The sequence below is a fragment of the Gambusia affinis genome, linkage group LG07 (genome assembly GCF_019740435.1).
Source record: "Gambusia affinis linkage group LG07, SWU_Gaff_1.0, whole genome shotgun sequence".
Lineage (NCBI taxonomy): Eukaryota > Metazoa > Chordata > Actinopteri > Cyprinodontiformes > Poeciliidae > Gambusia > Gambusia affinis.
Genome location: NC_057874.1, coordinates 24,318,921 through 24,338,983, shown reverse-complemented (window position 1 = coordinate 24,338,983; position 20,063 = coordinate 24,318,921). Strand labels below are relative to the sequence as shown.

The 20,063-nt window shown below is 34.5% G+C and overlaps 1 protein-coding gene across 2 annotated transcripts in view; it reads right to left on the bottom strand.

Moving 5' to 3' along the window:
• The window catches only part of igsf21a (immunoglobin superfamily, member 21a), a 181,802-nt gene that overhangs the window by 59,374 nt on the left and 102,365 nt on the right, over nucleotides 1-20,063 (bottom strand). For both annotated transcript variants that reach the window (XM_044121503.1, XM_044121504.1), the window contains one exon: nucleotides 10,765-10,883. In XM_044121503.1, the coding sequence (XP_043977438.1) occupies nucleotides 10,765-10,883 (119 nt within the window). The remainder of the gene's footprint in view (nucleotides 1-10,764; nucleotides 10,884-20,063) is intronic.

Below are 20,063 nucleotides of genomic sequence, written 5' to 3'. Positions count from 1 at the left end.
GTCAAAAAGTTTTAACTTAAAAAATGTTGAACTGTATATCTATATGTATCCACTATCTGGTGAAATAATTGGGAAAAATGCATGTTTTATTTTTAAGCATTATGTTTTATGCATGTTTTTCTTTTTTTACATATAATTTAATGACCTTTTCCTTTAAGCATGTGTTTGTTATAATTTAAAATATTTACACTAGATATCCCTTGTGTGATAGCTGCAATCACAGGAATTTACAGAATAAGATACATGTAGGGTCAACCTCTTTCCTATACGTTTTTGTGCAAACACCTACCATCTTTTTACACAGTAACATTTTTGCTCAACTTCCTAAACTGTAATGACAGCATTTATAACACAATCTGTAACTTCTTACTGACTTAAATAAGTTTTAATGAAACTGGAATAAAATGTATATACTAAATTGGTTACAGAGACAAACTTACCTGTCTTGCCTTTCAAATGAACACAGACATTGTAATTATGTGGTTTTAATAACCATCAATAGACACAAAGTGCAATTTAAACATTTTCATCTTCTCACACTTTCTCATTCTGTTTTACAGTGGGTGCTAAAATACTAGAGCGTAAATGCAAATTCAACACAATTCAGAATTCCTTGTCAACACATAAGCAATTAGGTTGCCAACATGTCACATCCTTATCCCTTTTCTACCATTCACAACTGCCAGGATATTTTTGAGTGAATTTCCCCCATGTTAATTTACACTCAGCTTTCTTAGCTGTAGGTGCCAATTCTGCACAGATCAACACTGAAAATACAGCCACTCCAAAGTGATCCAACAGTATTGTTTATTTGCTATTTGTTCCTGGTTATTCACATATGGGCCTCCAGTTAAAGGCGGTCATTAATAATTTTATTAATAATTAAATGACTTTAGGTACTAAATTAAATGGCTTTGAGTTAAGTCAGTTTTGTAAATATTACTAAAAGAGATAAGGAGCAGTCATGGACCATGCTCTGAAAGGCTTTTTTTTTTTACAACTCAATGAGCAAGTCATAGTTCAAGTGTCTAATCCTTGTTATAATGTGCACTTCAGTATAACTTAACCAATAAATTGATCTCTGAAATAAAAAGATTTTGTATTTTAGCTTATATAGATTTTAAATATGAGCTAAAATACATTCTAGCTTATATTTAGCTTGAAGGCTTTTCAAAACTCCTGTGAACACTGTGTTGCCAGGCAAAGATCATGGCTGCAGTAGATTTTAAGATATTCAGTACCATATCAGAGATTACATCATGCATACTTAAAAAGCATGAATTTTGGGTTTGAACCAAAAAAGCTTTTACATTGTATTCACCACTTCCTGTCTTGCCTTCTACCAACCATTATGCATAAAGTGAATATTTTAATACATGAAGCATCTGTCCTATCATCCGTATGTCCAACTGCACCTATAGCCCATATCGAAAAACGCCGAAGGGTGCACGTTATCAAATGTGTTTAAGAATATATTTTATTGTCTAACACCATGCATGTCTGAAAATTCTCAGTTTTTGAGGTTTTTATATTCATTTTGTTTTAAACGTTAATTTAGCATTCATTTTCTGTGGCACTTGTGCAGTAAGACAGTCACTTGTACTCATTCAGCCAAGCGACTGTATGAAGACATGCAGATTTAGGTTATCAACGCAACGCAAAAAAGTTGAAAAATTGTCAACTTGTGTTGCTGTCTGCTGTCGCAGAAACCTTCGCCAGTTGCTGCTGTTTGTCACATCCTGTGTGTCCAGCTCATAACGTGCTACTATGAACTAAGTAACCCCCGGCGGGAGAGAGAGTTACTACTAAAAATAGTAGTTTGATTATTCTGCATCAAGTAATGTTAACACAATAAAACTTTCAGTTTAATCAGATGCATTAATAATGACAACCTTAGTGTATATATATACACACGGTATATTTATATATCAACGTTATAATATCTTGTGCCCTTGTCCTCTTAATGATGTGTCATAATATACTTTGTATCAGCTAGTGTACACCAGATCTGGTTATGGACTAACAACATTTGACACAGTCCACATGTGTCAGATTTAACCTTTCTTGTCTTTGGTTTGCATCTGTTTAATACTTGATATTTTCCTCACAAAATTCCTCAAAGATATTTCTTTTTTTTTTTTTTCATAGGTCAAACATAAATTATCTATCTTATTCATCATGTTAATTATGACAGTTCTGAACATGTTTAGTGGGCAGAGACCTAACCTTTGGAACAGGAGAACACATTTTTATGTCCCATCTAGGCAACACCTGCCCACCCCCACCTATGCCAGAGCAAATATTTTGCCAGCAGGGTCTGTAATGAACACCGACCAAGCTGCTAAATGTGGGCTCGAAATTGGCAGGTGTTGCATCAGCTCCATCAGCCACGCTGGCACATAAGCTTTTGTAATTTTTATTCTCTATTCAAACAAAGCTTCACTATGGTGAGAACCTTTTTATATCAGAATGTGTGTGTGTGTGTGTGTGGGTGTGGGCGTGTGTGTGTGTGTTTGAACACACAAAGTGAATTTGTAAGCTTATTTTGTATAATTGACCAGGACTTTACCTTTAATTGTTTCTTGGTATGTGGATGTATTTTTGAAATAGATGAGCAGCAGCTTCTATACAAACTGTGCAGGAGTGATAGAAGATGAATTGTTGTGTGTGGTGTTATAGTTTTCTTTGAAGCAAAGCTACTGCGAGTATATCGACCTTGGATAGGTGTCGTGGATTTTGAAACCATCTTAGTAAATACTTAATGCCACACTAGTGGGATAAAAAAGATTTTAGCCATTTTAGATTTAGTTCGATTATATACACTCATCAGCAAAGATTTTGATCAAGCCCAGATTCACTGCACAGCATCCTACCCCAAAAGTACTTTGGCAGCAACAAGGAATTATACTTTGTAACAGAAAATGGGAAACATTGAGACTTATAGCAGATAAATGGATAGATGGCCTCCACATAGATTGCAAGATAATCAAGTCATGCTGGGATATCATACAAAAACAAGAACACCCAGATTACAGGTACATAAAATTCTGGAAGAAAATGTGTAAGAAAGACAAAGTGGTTTTATATACTTATTCCATTTATACAAAAGGTTTTACAAAACATAACATGATAAAAACAATCTTGGAAATATACAGCACCTTATACTAAAGCAGTGTCTAATGTGCTAATTGATGGTGACAACCATTAAGGCTCACAAGTCTGTAAAACACAACAACATTCCTGAACTCCAAACATTCAAATCCAGAATAACCGAAGGGATGAAAAACAATTTCTATTCCTGTATAACTCTTGTAGGGTCACGGTGGGCAACTGCAACCAAGCAGCAGTCCTTGTATGAGTTGCAAGGTACAAACAAACAGGACAAATGACCCTGGTCATGCACGCCTACACCAAAGAATGCCTTAAAGTTACCAATTAACCAAACATTAATTTTTATGGACTATGGGAGGAAACCAGAATACCCGTTGAGAACCTGCACATGCAAATAAACTCAGAAGGCTCTGGCCAAGATGAGAACAAAATAGGAGATTTATTTGTAGATTATTGAATGTTGTATAACAACTTAATGTTGAGGTGCAAAAAGAGGGAGATAGTTATTAAAGTCCTTCAGTGAAGGTTATTTTTATTTTTTTTTTTACATGAGGTTGATTTCTTGTAGGAAACATTTTGTTTCTTGGTAATAATTGTTATTTCCTGTTCTCGATAAATCTGTTTTAGTTTGAGTTTCATGTTCATCTTCATATTTACTACAAGTATTCTCAGCCTTTTCCAATCCATTGTCTAATTGTTAAATCCCCATTTGTCTTGTGGCCTTTTTCTTCTCCTACAACTATTTAGGATATCAATTTATCTTTTCTATGTGAGATTGTTGTTTTTTCATTTCTGTTTATCTTCTACTCGTCTGTATTTGATTTTCCACTCCTGCTGTGTTTTTGTTTATAAATGAAGCTTATGTTTCATTACTTGCCCTACTCTTTCTTGCGAAATCCAATATTTAGGCTCTTCTAAATACTTGCCAGACAGTTGAGAGAATTTTTCTAAGCTCGTCTTTGTAGAGGCATGAGTATAAAAGGTTTTTTTCCCTCAACTTGCAGATTATTCATCTTGGTTTGGAAATCTTACAAGATCTTTCATTATCAAACCCATAAATAGAGCCTCCCACTTTAAACATGGGACCTCCTGCCAATATCCGGCACATATATTGCTGTACTTTATTCCAGGTATGATTCCAGCTTCATGTCATACATCAATGTGCCCCTGGGCAAGGCATTTAACCCCAAGTTATGCATCTCAATTTATGCACATTTATGAAAAAATGGGTGGATTTGGCTAATGTTTATAGAGCTTTGAAAGGTTGCATGTCTAGTAAACGGTCTAGTAACTGATTAGAAAATTTATATAAATTAAAACCATTTATGTGTCAAAAAAGCAAAAATAGAAGAAATCTGTATGAGGGCAAGTAGCTTTCCACAACAATACTATGTAATATAATACAATACAATATAATAAATGAAAAAAAAAAAAAAGACAAAAGCGGATATGAGAGCCCTAAAATAATATTTCCTCTTTCCAGTTTCCCTTCAGCTCCTCCTGCTCTTATTTCAATTCAAGTTTCAAAAAATGGGTACACTGGGAAAAAAATTGATTCGTTCCATACCCAGAAGCTGCTTTCTGGAGCTCCTAAACCTGAATTTTCTCTTTTCCCTTAAATTTATCGCCTGTCTCATATTCCTTTGTGCAGGAGCAAAGATGACTGTCAAATTTCAGACACACCATAGTAAAGGGTCACAGAATCATAGAAAGAATATTCAAACTAACTTACATTAATATGTCTTTTCTTCAGGTCTAAACCTAACATTATAAATGATGGACAATACTTTATACTGGTAAATCTTACCAATAACAACCTAATTTTCTACATACTGAAAATTCAGCATGCGAGCTTAAATAACTGACATTTTGATTTAAAAGAAGTAGGATTAAGAGGAAACCGGTTATTAGATATTCACTCAGTTTACTTTGTACAAAACATATTGATACCATGGGCACATTCTCTTACGCATGTTTACATAAATAGTATTTCTTTTTATATGCTGTAAAATGAAACTGAGATATTACAAAAGAGTTTTAGTGCTTTTAATTGAATTAATCATAAAACTAAACATTCTGTTACCTTGACCTAATAAAAAAATTATCTGTCACATTTGGACGAGGTAAGAAATAAATTACACTCATCATACTGATTAGTAATTATATCACAGCTGACAATAAATTAATTTCACTCTCTTGCTTCTTGCAAAAGTTGACCTTTTCATTTAATGATGTTCATGTTTAAAAAACATCCAATCCTTCTGTAGAAAATTCACTGATAAGACAGGTAATATTTGACAAATTTGTCAAAAATATATTCTTTTTAATCTAGCCTGAAATGAAATTAATGTGTCAGAAAATTAGAATTATCATGCAAGGTGATAGGTAAAAAACAGAAAAACAAAGACTTTCTCGTCCTTCGGTACAATCAGTGGTTTGTCTCCAGAGAGTCAAAGCTGCTTTTCCTCTGTTGCCTTGTCTGTCATCCACACACAAAAGGAGGGACCTTAGTGGCAAACAGAGCGCAGGAAGTGATGAAGACATCTTTTAGTGAGGAGGAGGGAAGAAAATGAAGCTCACACTTCAAAGCTTAGAGATAAACCACAAGGAGACTATGGGAGGCAACATGTTCAGCATGAAATCCGAAATATGAAATATATATGTTGGTGTAGGAACAAATCTGAAGAAAACAAAAAGAGCAGTATCATGGTGATTCCCAAGCGATGGAATAAAGACTTTTGGAACCATTTGAAGACGTAACCTTCTGTTTTTTGGGCAACATTTTGATCCATGCTACATTTCTTTGAATTTTCAGTCAAAACACTATTCTAATTTTAGCTGACTATTTGGCAACATCAACATTAATTTGACCACTATTTGATAACAATCCTGTATTTGTGTCAATGTGTTGTTATGTCATTATGTTCTGCTGCTACTGAAATTATGTTTCTTTAACATACCTGGAAGCCAACCTTATGCAATTAAGGTGGTGCAAAAAGAAGAAGAAAATAATTAGTTATCAAAATTAATGTTACACATTAGCCAACATTGCATTTTAATTTTTTTTTTTACATTTGAATTCAATTAAAATAATCTCAGCTGATGAACACTGTATCAGGCCAATTTCTTTCCTTCGAGGTTTTTCAGGAGCCAGAATCTGAGGAGCAGCCATCTGATGCGTGTGTTTTTGTTTGCAATGTTAAATCTCTGGGTATGAAAACAGGCTTACTCATGAGGCTACAGCCTTGGCATGCACTGGCTACCCTGCTGATAAGCGCCTGGTGAATGTCAACTGAATGAGGCACTGAATGAGCTACAGGGTAAAAATGGCTTGTCATTAATGCGCCCTCAAATGAGATACAGTATGACTCCAAATACGATTTTCGAGTTTATGCCACATCCCAGTCGAAGCTAATTAGAAGTAAGATAGCACCAACAGATTTCACAGTTTGACAGATGAAGGTTTAAAATGTAGCGGCTACATTAATAGAAGATCTTGTGCTTCAGTGGGTTTTGAGAAAAAGTAACATCAACTAAAGGGGAAACAGAAATTCGCAGGCAAAATAATAACGGCATGACATACTGGTTAAAAAAATCTTTTAGAGGGAATAAGAGATGCACTTCCTAACAGGTCAATGTTGGGTATCCTTGAGGAAACCCATGGGTTATTTGTTTTTGTTTCAGTTATTACCCCAGAGTTTAGTTCAAGACAGACCTTTAATAATTCATCTCTTCTGTGAATTAATTCCATTCTTTTTTTCTCTCAGTGGATCCAGAGACAAGATAATTTTGGTGAATTCTGAATTCCTCTTAATCAGCAGCAACGCCTAACACTGGTGAAGGCAAGAAGCAAAACATGGCACAACGCTCTGTTCACCTTATCTCTGGCAGTGGTGTTATAGTTGATGTAAACTGATTAATTTTGGCAGTTAATCTAATGTAATGAGGTATATTGTATGAGTAAAAGTTTTTTTTATTTTACGTAAACCCTATATTTTTGACTTTTTCTATTACCCCACACGTACACACGTCTCTGAAAAGCTCCAAAGCTTGTTTCACTGTTCCCAATTGCACCTATAATCAGATTAAATTAATCTGTTTGCCACGAGAAAAGTGTGTTGAAAAGAAAAGAAACTGAATTTTTGCTCAACTATTCAGTTTTCATCTGTTACATATTACTAACCAAGACAAATGTGGCTAAAGAATAAAAATTTTAAGTGACCATGGAAAACCTTGAAAGTTTTTCATGTCACTTGTCAAGTAAAAGCCTACAAAGTAAAATTATTAACCCGCATATGGGGCAGCTGAAGATAACTTAAAATAACTTCTGAAATGGCTTAACAATAATTTAGAAGAACAGCAGGCTTGATTAAAAATACAGATACCAATCACACTGAGGAAGACAAACTTTGTTGTGTGGGAAAATAACACTTCCTAAAAGTCAAAAGCAAAAAGCAAGCCAACTAAAATTAAATTTAAACAACTCTACACAAATGGCACATGCAGCAGTTCATCATTACCACTCCATAAATTCTTTCTTTTTATGAACAAAAACGTTAGTTTGCAGCTACTATAATTTTAGGGCTTCATCCATTTGTCACTATTCCCATCTATTTCTAAACATGGAACTAAATGTACATAGCGTTTAATTAAAGATGTAGATCTATTATGTTAGCAAATCTGAGTTACACAGGACGAGAAGGCAATTAAGTCTGTCTACACCTTAGTGCTCATCTCTGTATTTGGAGGATGTAAGTAACAACCCTGCCACCTACTGAAGGGCATCCTTTAAATTAACTCCTCACGCTTCACAAAAGGTTAGATGAAAGAATTTCTACACTTACGTGACAGGATGTTTAAAAACATGGCTATTAAGATCTTCTTTATCAAGCTGACAAGTCACAGGCAAACAGCCATTTAATACAGACAATAACAGGCTAAGGTGCCTCAGACAGAACACAATTCAAGCAGGTACTGGCTTCCCAAGGTCACTGCCACTTCTGGGGGGGATAAATAACCTTTCATCTTAATCTTTGTAGCATCATAAAGGAATCACATCAAGTAATGACAAATAATGACTGGATCTTTACCATTCAAAAGGGGAATAGATTTTTTTTTTTCCTGCTGCTAGAGGCTAAAATTATGGTCCTGGCTTCATAGGGACAGAAAATGACTTTTCTGTTATAACTGTAGTTATAACTGTTATAACTCTGAGTTTATTAGAAACATTTTTCAGATAAATGTTTGCTTTTTGTATTATTTAATTATTTACTTTATTTTTTGGCATTCTAACCTTTTTAATAAAATGATTAAAAAACAACTACGAAACATTTATTCTTCCTGCTGCTTTTCTTGCTGAAGAAAGGCATTTACATTTAAAATTATGAGCATGTCTCTTGGAAATATCAGGTGAAAAGGTCAAAACAATTTAAAATCAGTTAATGTAACCAAGATAAATGTACATGCACACGAACACACAACAAATATTTAAAGATGACTTGTAGAAAGTCAGTTTTCTGAAATACATAAATATTCATTTTCCTATAACTGCAAATAGGAAGAAGGTCAAATGGTCAAACCACATCGTGACATGTCTCTACTCCATTCATCCTGTCCAGCAGACTGAGACTGAGACTGATTCTGATTCAACACTAAATTCAATCATTTAACAATGATTCTGTCCATCACAGTGTATCAGTATTTCCTCTGACATACAACTCTGGTATTACTAAAGATACTTTTAGTACCTTTGTACCACAAGGCCTAATGGCATTTGCCAATATAGTTTAAGGGAAAAAAATAGATGACTTTTAAAACTTTTCAAGGTGAAGGGCACAAGCTGATGTACCAAAGTTCATCTTTTTTATGTTTTAATGTTGGCTGACTGGATGTCTTGGCAGGGGATTCATTAAAATTATAATTTTTTATTTGTGAAACCCTTTAAAAATTAAAATACTCTCTGTGTACTGTTTCCTATTAATTAACTTTGTTCCTCTAATATTCTCTTTTTCACTGCTCAACTTTTCTCTTTACTTCCCACTGAACTTGACACACTAATAGGTTATGAATAATTCTGTTTCAGTTTAGACTGCAATTAGCCACAATGCCAGAAGCCATTCTTCTTTCTCTCTGTGGTGATTTAGGACCCAGCTGAGATAGGGCGCTGCAGCTATCCCAGGACGACATCATTCACTTCAACCCACCCAGAACTGAAACAAGAAACAACTGAGTAAATCTCCTTTCATTGATAATAGGGGAGTGTAAAACAAAGACTCTGGAATGGTAATAAAAAGTGCAAGTATAAAGGCAGAGAGTTATTTAAAGAAAAATGTATGCATAATTTAAAAGAAGACCATGACGTATTAGCCAGTTTTCAGGGTCACAAAATGTGGTAATGAGGTGATGTTATGACATGCTGTTTCTCTCCTGTGTTCCAGCTGAAAAAAAATGCTAATTAGACTAAAGACCACATGGAGATCAGCCATTTTTTGTAGCTGGAATTGATATATCAGCCAAACCAAAAAGCTGTCACTAGGGAGACTAAAATACAATAATTACATTCAAGACTAAGCAACAGCCAAAAACATCCTCTCTTGATTGTAGTTAATTATAAAATTATTATCATTAATAATGTCAACAGCAGAATGGTGGGGATATGGAAAAAATGTGTGAGGTATAGGCAATAGTAAAATACAGAGCAACAAAGGTATCTTCAGGTTCTGACAATGCCGACCAAGAGATTATGAACAAAAATAAAAAAGCCTTGGCTAAATAATGTCTAAGTGGGATTGATTTCTTTGTCCCTGCTGTTTTTTCTACTTCTTTACTTTTGAGCTGATTTAAAAAGAAAAATCAATGATTTGTCTGAAACCTCATATTAAAATCACCATCAACATAAGCAGTTTTAGTTTTAGTTTACAAATACAAAATCATCAAGAAAATAACATCATATTTTCTATGTTATGCAGGAAATGCTGGTAAAACAAACAGAAGCCAAATTATAGAATGAAGAATAAAACATCATTCTCAAAATAGCCTATGGATAAAACATACGTGGAAAAGGTGATTTATTTGGTTCACCTGCTTGCTGTAGTAACATTAATTCCTTTCTGGAAAAAAAAAATCAGTTTATTTGGAACATCTTTAGAAATGAAATGACATCAGACTTAGTGCTTTATTAGCACACTCGAAGATGTTTTATAATTAAATCAGTCATTCTCATTCATACACACATTGATGAGGGCAAACTACTGTTTTTCTAAAACACCTACTGCTTGCTCTATTTTACAGAATTCAGACATGTTGAAGCTAACCATTCATGTAAATTGAGTTAGAAAACATTTACAAATTTAGTTTTTAAGTCAAAATCATTACGCTTGGTGGATATACATACTACCATGTACACCAAACAGTTACCCTCCAAGAACCTCATGTAAAAATTTAAAACATCACAAGTGAAAAAAGTTTTTTTTTTCTTCTGCCTTTGGGCTCTCACTTCCATCTTTGTCATACTGCTTGACCTGCTGGCTTTGAAAAGTCCCTCTACGTAAATTCAATGTTCCACCCAACTATTCTGTTTTGAAATATATATTTCTCCTTGAAGCAAGAAGCATTTCTGAAATATATAGTAGTCAATGCAATAATGTTACTCACACATAACTGTAAGAAAAACATTTCCTGAAGCCAGGACAACCTTCTCCCTCGTTGCCCGGTCATATATGCCGACATGGCATTCATAAGGCCCATTGTCTGAGATCCGTACCTCTGGGAGCCTGTAAAACACAAGAGAAACTATGAAATGATGCAGAGAAAAAAAAGCATTTGCGTGTTTGGTTAAGCAGATAAATATTCATAAATACAACAACAAAATGCCTTAAAATAGCACAAAACAACAAGAAATAGGCGAGTCTGACAATCTAGTATCCAGTAGAGTTAATTTATTTCACTTTCAGACCTCTATGTGGTAAGGATTTATGTGTTTAAAATAACATAAAAAACTGCAAATGTAACTGTTATAATCTAATTTTGCTGTACTAAGGACTCAGTAAACTTTGTGTTGTCCAGCAAGACAAAGTTCCTCCTTGTAATGTCAAAGAAAAATGTTTCTATTCTAATCTAGAAAAACTGTCTTTTTAAATATCTTTGTTTTTGTTTGTAATGAAAATACTTAGACACAAAGTACTAAAACATTTATACAACTAAAAATTCAGCTTTAGTTAAGCAATAACATTCTAGAGTTGCATTTCTGCAAACAATATAAGAATATGTGGGATTAAGAGACTAGATTAATCCTAAAAAGAAATTAAATGTTGTAATTCATACTATCTAAAATTTACTGAAAGTGTGGTTGTAGATGTGATTGATGGCTGTGGGCAAGAAGGATCTCCTGCAGCGGTCAGTGCTACAGTTGACCTGATAAATATTCTGAAGACACTTGGTTATTGTATGTTGTGAAGAGTATGCTTACAGTTGTTATTCATTCTATGAAGAATTGTTCTTTGCAAAATAATCTGCAGAGGCTCTAGAAAAATCCCTACAACACAAAAAGCCTTTTTGTGTCTGATTGTTTATCTCTTTTTAAGTCACTGCTGCTGATGCTTCTACCCCACAGAAGCCGGCAGAGGAGATTATGGGGTGTGCAGCATCTTACTACTACATACATTGAAGGATTTAAGTTTTCTTAAAAAACACAGTTTGCTCTGTGCCTTCTTGTAAATAGCTTGATGATGTGTAATTTAGCAACAACTGAGTTGATGACATCACATGTGGTGTCGGGTGCAGCTAGCCGTGCAGTGCATATAATTGTCAAAAAATCCTGATAAGATTTCTTGGTAAATAACATGGATAAAAACATACTGCTAAAAATTCTATATCAGGACTGCAGTGAAAGCACCTCATGGTAGCATGTCTTGGTTTGTGGTGGAAAAGCACTGCTAACCTCCTCTGATTGTGTTACTGTTCTATAAATCTCTATCTTCTCACACAGTAAGAAAGCCTGACAGAAATAGGGATATGATCGCTACTTCCACATCTCAGCAAAACACACAATATTGCATTCCCAATACTCTGGCTGGGTCCTTGTTAGTGCTTGAAGATCATCCAATTTAATTGCCAAAGATCTCACATTGCCCAGAGTGATGGATGGAGGAGATGTTACATCTGTTTTTCTGTACTGATATTCTGTAATGCAAATGGTCTGTCGTTCTGGAAATTCCACAATATAGAGGTATTTTCTTTTGCAAAAATGTACTCACAGTGGCCACATTATCTGTTTCTTTGACCTGCAATTGCTCTAATATTTTTGCCACAGCTGCTTGCTAAATCAAAACTCTCACCACAGATTTTCTAATTCAGATTTTGAGATGAGCAAGAACACTTCATGTGGTGTTGTGCTTCTACTTTAGACAGTCATTTGCTGTCTATTTTTCTTCCTTTATATGCTGGGAAACTAATGCATTACCCATCTTCTATTTTCTGACAGAGTAAAAAGGTCCTCACCAAAGGTTAACAAAGGTTCAATGAAATTTATTTATATATATATATATCGACTCTTCAATGTAGTGAAAAGTCAAGAGACCAAAGAAAACAGCAGCCCAAAATCATAACACTGCCCCCACACATAATTTGTATTTTCTTTATATATTTATGAGAAAAGCTCAATGAACCCTTGGACGTTACAAAGATCTTCTACATTGTGGATTGTGTAAAGCTCTGAGGTAGAAGCTTGAATTTGACTAAAGTAGCTTCTGTTGACTCTGAACCTTTAAACAAAACAGTAAAATTAGAAATCCTTAAACATATAAATTTTATGAAATCAAATGGGACATTATTTGTGTATTTAGTTTCTATTAAAATACCTAAACTGATATTACCATAAATATTGTCAGTCTCTTCTCTCTAAGCACTCATAGTCTTATCAGAAATTTTATTGCAATTGTCACTTTCCAAAGGCTATTAGACAATTTACCTTTCTAACACTATAAAAAACTTAAATGAAAGGATTAATTTACTGAAAACAAAGCTAACATTTTGAATGTCTTTGAAGGCCTTTCTTGTTCTGCTTTTTCAAATGTCATTTGGAGAAAACCGTTTGAATAGTTATCTGATAATAAGTGAGAGAGCATATGGACAATCAGATTTTTCAAAATAATTACCAGCTCATTATCTTCTCTTTATTTTCCATAGCTAATCAGTAACATGCCTTTTTGTTGGCTTGGAAACTTTTAAACATTTGGTTGTATCTCCCTCCCTTCACCACCACCAACACCCTTTTTATGTTTTTTTATATCTTTACTTTAAAGTCACTCCATGCTTTATTATCCACACCATTTTCTTCCTTTAAGAACACTTTATGGCTGCACAGTTTCCAGCACCTTGAAGTGGCAGCAAATAGTGGCTTTTTCAAAACTACAATCAGTTTACTGGAGTAGAAGATGAAATTTACATACAACAGGCATATAAACAAAGGGAATTATGGTGTACGAAGACTGTTTTAATGGCCATAACAAAATCCTCACTGTCTCCCCGAGGGTCCCATTGTAAGTAAGTAAGAAAACTTTAGTTATACAGCACCTATATAAATGACGAAGTGCTTTACAACAAGATGTGAATGACGCAGTAAATTAACAGAAACTATCACTAAAATATCAACATTAAAACAAATATTAAATTTAAGAAGGACATACAGCATAAAAGTACTGCATGAGGTAAATAAACTAAACCAAAAGCTATTCTGAATGACAATCTTAAGCAGTGAAAAAATAGGGAAAGGTATACCAGACGTGCATGACCGCTTGAAAACAGTGATCGCCACTGGTTTAACAACAGTGCTAAGGATTTGTAAATCATATTTAAATGGCTGACTGGAGGTTTCTAGTTGATGAGAAAGGCTTTAACAGGTCAGCGAATTAATCATAAGCCTGAGGAAGCAAATTCCTAGAGGTCCATGCAACGATTTTAAAGTGAACTCTGTACCTAATTGGCAACAAGTGTACAGACCTTAATAAAGGAGTTATATTTGTGTCTTCATGTTTTACTGCAGTTTATTTCTGGAGAATTTTAACAGCCTTTTTGTTAAGAGCAGTAAAACAGTTCATTCCAGTCATCAAATTAGATGAAAGCATGAATGAGGATTATTAATTATTGTTTTAACACCAGCATTCTTGGCTCAGACGTATTTGTCATATGGTTAAAAAAAAACAACACATTTTCAGCTGTTGTTTCAAGTAATTACTGAGAAACAATCAAATACAGTATATAAATACTTGACAGCAGACAGAACAGCTAAATGCAATTTGTTTCCTTGATTTTTTGTTTCTAAAATTCCCTGACTAATCAATTCCAGTCAAAAATACAGTCTTTAACGTTTGAAGTTTAGGGAACCAACACGAAGACAAATGGAGATATATAGAAAATAGCCCCATGATTCCTGTGCTGTCAAGCACAGAAAGTGATAATGGGAAGGAAGAAAGTGGGACTCTGCATCCTCATTTTTAATTAAGTTTATATTTGTTGTTGACATGTATACGCCGCTGAGTTTTTAATATATGTTCTTTGACAATGTTGCAAAAATCCTTGTTTCTCACCAAATATTCTAGTTCCACACAAAGTTAAAACAAAAGATGTAATCATTCTAAAGAAGCACCAGATTTTGCAGCCTAATCATTAATGTGCTGATGTTGTCCATATCAATTGCAGTTAAAATCTGACAAAACTGGGACTACTGATTCTCCAGTATCGACAGCCATCAGAGCAATTTCAGTAAAATGCACGTTTTAGTGTTGACTGTAGTCCATCACAATTACTGTGTTGAACCAGAAAAGAAACAATTTGCCCAGCCATTACTATTTCCAAAAACCTTGGAGATAAATAGTTATTTGGATGCACACTTGTATTTTTTAGCTGAGATGGATTTGTACTTGATTACTTAGTCCAAACTCCATACTGTCATATGATGAGTTTGCTTTTGTATTATTTAGAATTTGATGGAACTTTAAAAAAGGGAAAATGTCTAAATAACAAGGGGACAGATCATATAAACAAACTAAATTATCTAGCTCCAAAACACAAAGCAGCACATTGATAAATACTGAAATAACACATAAATGTTTGAGTAAGCTAAATATAGAAGAAAAAATGGTCAAAATCTCAAGATAAAGAGAATACTTTTCTCTACAGGCACTTCCGTCAGGGATAAGGGTACAATAAAATAAGCATTTTTTTTAACCACAGAGCTAAAGGGATGAGAATAGCACTGTAAATCTGACTCTGGGCTGGTGGCTGGGGGTAGGGTAATTGGCTTTGTCTTGGGAAATGCTGATGTAGCCCGTTGCTTTGTTTTTACAAACAAAGCTGTGGTTTAGTGATCCACAATGATTGCTGCATTCGTGGATTCAGATCAAAACACACAAAAACAGCAACAAACTAAGCTCAAAGCAGGAAAAAAAGGGATAAGATCATTTGAGGTGTGGAAGTAAATCTGGAAAATGCATGAAGATTTGAGCCAGTAGGCCAGACCCAGTGTTTTTTTAGTTGTTGCATGCTTATGTAGTCCCTTCCTGTTTGACAGAAACTCATGTCCATCAGAATTAGGAGTAGGAATAGAGGAAAAGTTACACTCCTAACACTGAGATTTCTGTTAAATATTAAGACTGGTGGAATTAATTTTTCAGCACTGCTCTAATCTTTGATGTCAAGGTTTTCGGAGGTGCCAGTCCACTGAGAATCTGTTCAGAGAAACACAGCACAGGACTTTGAATGTATTAAAACTCTGTTGCTGCAGTTAGTTAATATGGCTAGTTAGTTAATGAGTGAGCTAATGTTTGAAATCTCAATTAGAATGGCAACACCATTTTATTTGAAGTAGATTTTCCATCATAATGGCTCTTATTTCCCCAGAAGCATCAGCTTTGCAATATAGATTTGGGCTTCATATTTAACAAGGAAAAGCATGTTTGCTGGAAAACACCCAATTCCTTCTGATCTTTTATCCCTAAATTTACCACCTTCAGTGACCTCACTTTATTTTTAAATATTTTCTGGGTACAATGTTTCAACAGAATTTAATATATAAGCGTGTATTGTTTGTTTGGATCTTACAAAATTTTAGAAATAAATCGTTGATGGATGTTTTACAATAAACAAAACATTTAAAAAATCTAATCACTCCAGAGTATTCTAAAAAAATCTCATATCAACACAAATTAAATATAATAAAGTAATAAAAAATGTATGTAGTGTAAAAAAAATAATGTTCCTCAAACAAGATTAAATGCAGCACACCTCAGGTGTACACTAAAAAGCAACCATCCCCCGTTGTGATCAATGGTAATGGGCCCACAAGAAGGTGTGGTGGGGAAAAAAAAGCAAAAAGAGATCGATTGTCCTCAAGGAGATGCATCTAAAAGCTCTTTCCTGTTATACCGGCCTTCCTCAAGAACTCCTCTTGCCTACAAATGCAAACAAATCACACAGTCTTGATGGAGAACCAGACAAAAAAACTGTTTTGACAAAGAAGCTTCTGATACCTCATGCAGTCAAACTTTGCATCAAATTAACAAGCACATTGTCAGACAATGTTGCTAGCCTCAAGCATTTTGAGTGAATAGGCAAGGACTGGCAACGGCAAGTCACTCTGCACTTGATGAAAAGCAGAGACAAATTATCTAGTGGACTAGATGCAGAGGGAGGTGTGTAATCAGCCATGTTTCCTCAAGGAATAAGCATCAAATAGGATGACGAGGATAATGCTCTGATTTGGTGAATGCCAAAGGAAGTGTGATTGGTTTAGTGCTGACTGCTTACAATGTGCTGATGAAGCTCATCTTTCTGGGTTTTGTTCCATAACAAAGCTTTGGGTATATTTGTTATGCGTTTGTATATTGCATTCATAAATTCAAATCCAAAAAAAGCATAGCTTACTGATAAATGAATAAAAGATTGAGGAATTACAGAATCAGGTAAAGGAAATAATGCACAAAAAATAGGCTTCTCAGTGTTTAGAGTATATCTAAGGGCTCTGTCGGTTTCCTCTATATATGCTAAGTATACACCACCAAATTTATACCACAGAGTTTATATACTTGACTTATCACAGTACCGAACATGGATTTCTAGCATTACTTACTCAATGACCTTCACAACACATAAATAAAGTTTAGGTATTCCTTAGTTTACAGTGATCCCTCGTCACTTCGCGGTTCACTTATCGCGGATTCGCTATTTCGCGGATTTTCATGATGCATTTTTTTTTTTTTTTTTGGTGCATTGTGCTCTGCATTCTGATTCGCTAAAAACTCACTCCCGCTTCTTGTATCAAAACATGCTACGAATTGTGCTATCATTTTGTCGTCTCGTGCAGTTATGTGTGTACATAAAACAACAGCACTGAACTTAAGCGAGTAGCTGAGGAATGGGACCCTTTGATGAGCCGTTCATTACAGTTCTCCAACGTAATCGATGGTGGCATGTCGGTGTACAAGGATATTTTTGCAAAGAAGAAAAAAGAGTGACAACAGCTGCTTATCACTATGTTCTTCTCCCGAACAAACACACCTGCACCGCGGGCTTCAGAAGAGAACACTGCAGAGCGCAGTCAGGATGCAGCGGCCCAGTCTGAAGAGCAGTGAAACGGCCTACACGTGAGTCACTGTATTTGTATACAGTACATGTAATAGTTGCTAATTGTAAAAAAAAAAAAAAAAAGTTTTCTATTTTGCGGATTTCACTTATCGCGGGTCATTTTCGGAACGTAACCCCCGCGATAAACGAGGGATTACTGTATACAAAACCTGACTGTAGGAATGGGTGATATGGACTTAAAGTTTTGTCACAATTTTTTGCAATACTATTTTAATAACAATAAAAGTCACGATAAGAACTATGTATGACTTCTTTTTGTATGGCAGTCGCAGCCATACAGTCACAATCACAAATATTTGTGGAATCTATTTTTAGGACACCAGTTGGATAAAGAAATTTGATTTGTATCATTAAGTAGTATCAGTTTCAAAACAGAAACTGATTAATCATGTTTTCAAATTTATTGTTATGTTTTAATACTCCCAGTGAACAAAAAGTGCTGAAAATAGTAAAACTAACAACACAAACTATACAAAAAAATTCTGTTTCTTAAACATCATTAATGGAAATTTATTGTGACAATGATAAATCTAATAAACAATACAATAACTGCCTACTTTTACCTAACTGGATGTTATTATAACTAGTGTATGTGGTAGCATTTTGGTATTTAGCAGTCTAATTAAGAGCAGACCTTCTTTTTCATCATGTTCAATTGCTATCACTTAAACACTAGTCCTGAATGGCTCAAAGTTGTCCTTGCCCATTTGTGCTTTTCAGGTCTAACTCAACCGTATTCTTGAATTAGAGTGAGGTATCATGGGATTCCTGTGGCTTGAAAGCCTGCTCTGCATTAACTTATCAATGTCAGCACCTTATCAGCTCTGGCATTCTTACCACACTTTGCCAGAGCATCTGGCACACAGGCAAGCAGAAAGACTGTCAGGCCAACCTGTTCTTTCTGGTTTTGTTTTTCTCCTCTCTCTCTTTTATTGTTTCTCAGGTGCTCAGGGTTCCTTTTTGCTGCCAAACACTTTGCTCAACTCAAGTGCCACCTCTTCATCACCACTCTGTTCTTCAGGGAGACCCTGCCCTGCCTCCCAGCTTAACCAATCTGACCAAAATTTCCTCCTTTAGAATGGTCTCCAGTGTTAAGAGCTCCTTCTGTCAATTTACTTCCTAAACTAAGAATTACTTTTACTAAAATTTGGGGGATTTATTTTTTTTTTTTTTAAGAGTACATGTCCTCTTGATTGTCACTTCATTCTTTTTAAAATATAAGTGGCCAACATTAGAACTGGATAACTCAAATTTATTAGAAATTACAAATAGGGTTCAAAGACAAAGAAATACAACCCTTTATCAATTTTAAAACTCCATGTGTCTGTATTACATTCAAACCAGAAATGCTAAAATAAACACAATTTTTAGACATAATTATGCAAATATATTTAATCTTTCTACTAGTGAAAGACCAAGACAAGCCTGTTTAAGCTGGAAAAAAAGATACGTTCAAAGGAATTAGGAGGTGTCATTGTAGATATTTTCCCATGTTAACATGTGTTTTTTTAATCATCGTCAATCTATAAAGCACCAGCTGCACAAACATCCACTGCAACCATAACTATGATGCCTATCAAAAAAATAAGGCCTTTCTTTTTTCAGAAAGATGAAACAGTAAAGTCAGTGTATAATTTACTTTTGAGAATATTACCATTTTTATTACATTTTGTTCTTTTCAACAAGAAAGGGTATTAACTTGTCTCAATTGTCAAACACAACACCCTCTATTGCAAAATCAGCTTTGAATTTATACAGTTTGTTTGCTTCTCAGCTCTGTAATAATTATAACAGAAAAGTACAGCACTAAAAAAAACAAGTGTGGATAAATCTCAGCAGAATAGACCAATCTAGTATAAAAGTGAGTGAGAATATTTTGTTTTGGAATTGTAATTCCAAAACAAAAAAACATGTAATTTTTATGTATATACACAATTGAATAACTTCCAATACTAATGAACTAAAATAATAAGTGTCCTTAAGCAAAACATTGTGAAAAAAATGGAATAAAGCAAAAATTTTATCTGCATTGAATATGGGTGTGTTAAATTAAAACAAAAATTAAATTTGTGCTATAAAATTGGTGTTCTTGGGAAAAAAAAATAGGGAAGAAAAACATTGTTGCCCAAGTACTGGGAGATGAGAAGAATAAAATATCATGGACATAATTAAAGGGACATGGACATGTTTCATTGCTATTAAGAGACAAGGAAAAGGATGCTATTTGCATTAAACAAACTAACCATCTCAATCTGACACTTGCCCTGCCTGTGCCATATTCATATTTTACAAATACAGCCCTTGCTTGTTTG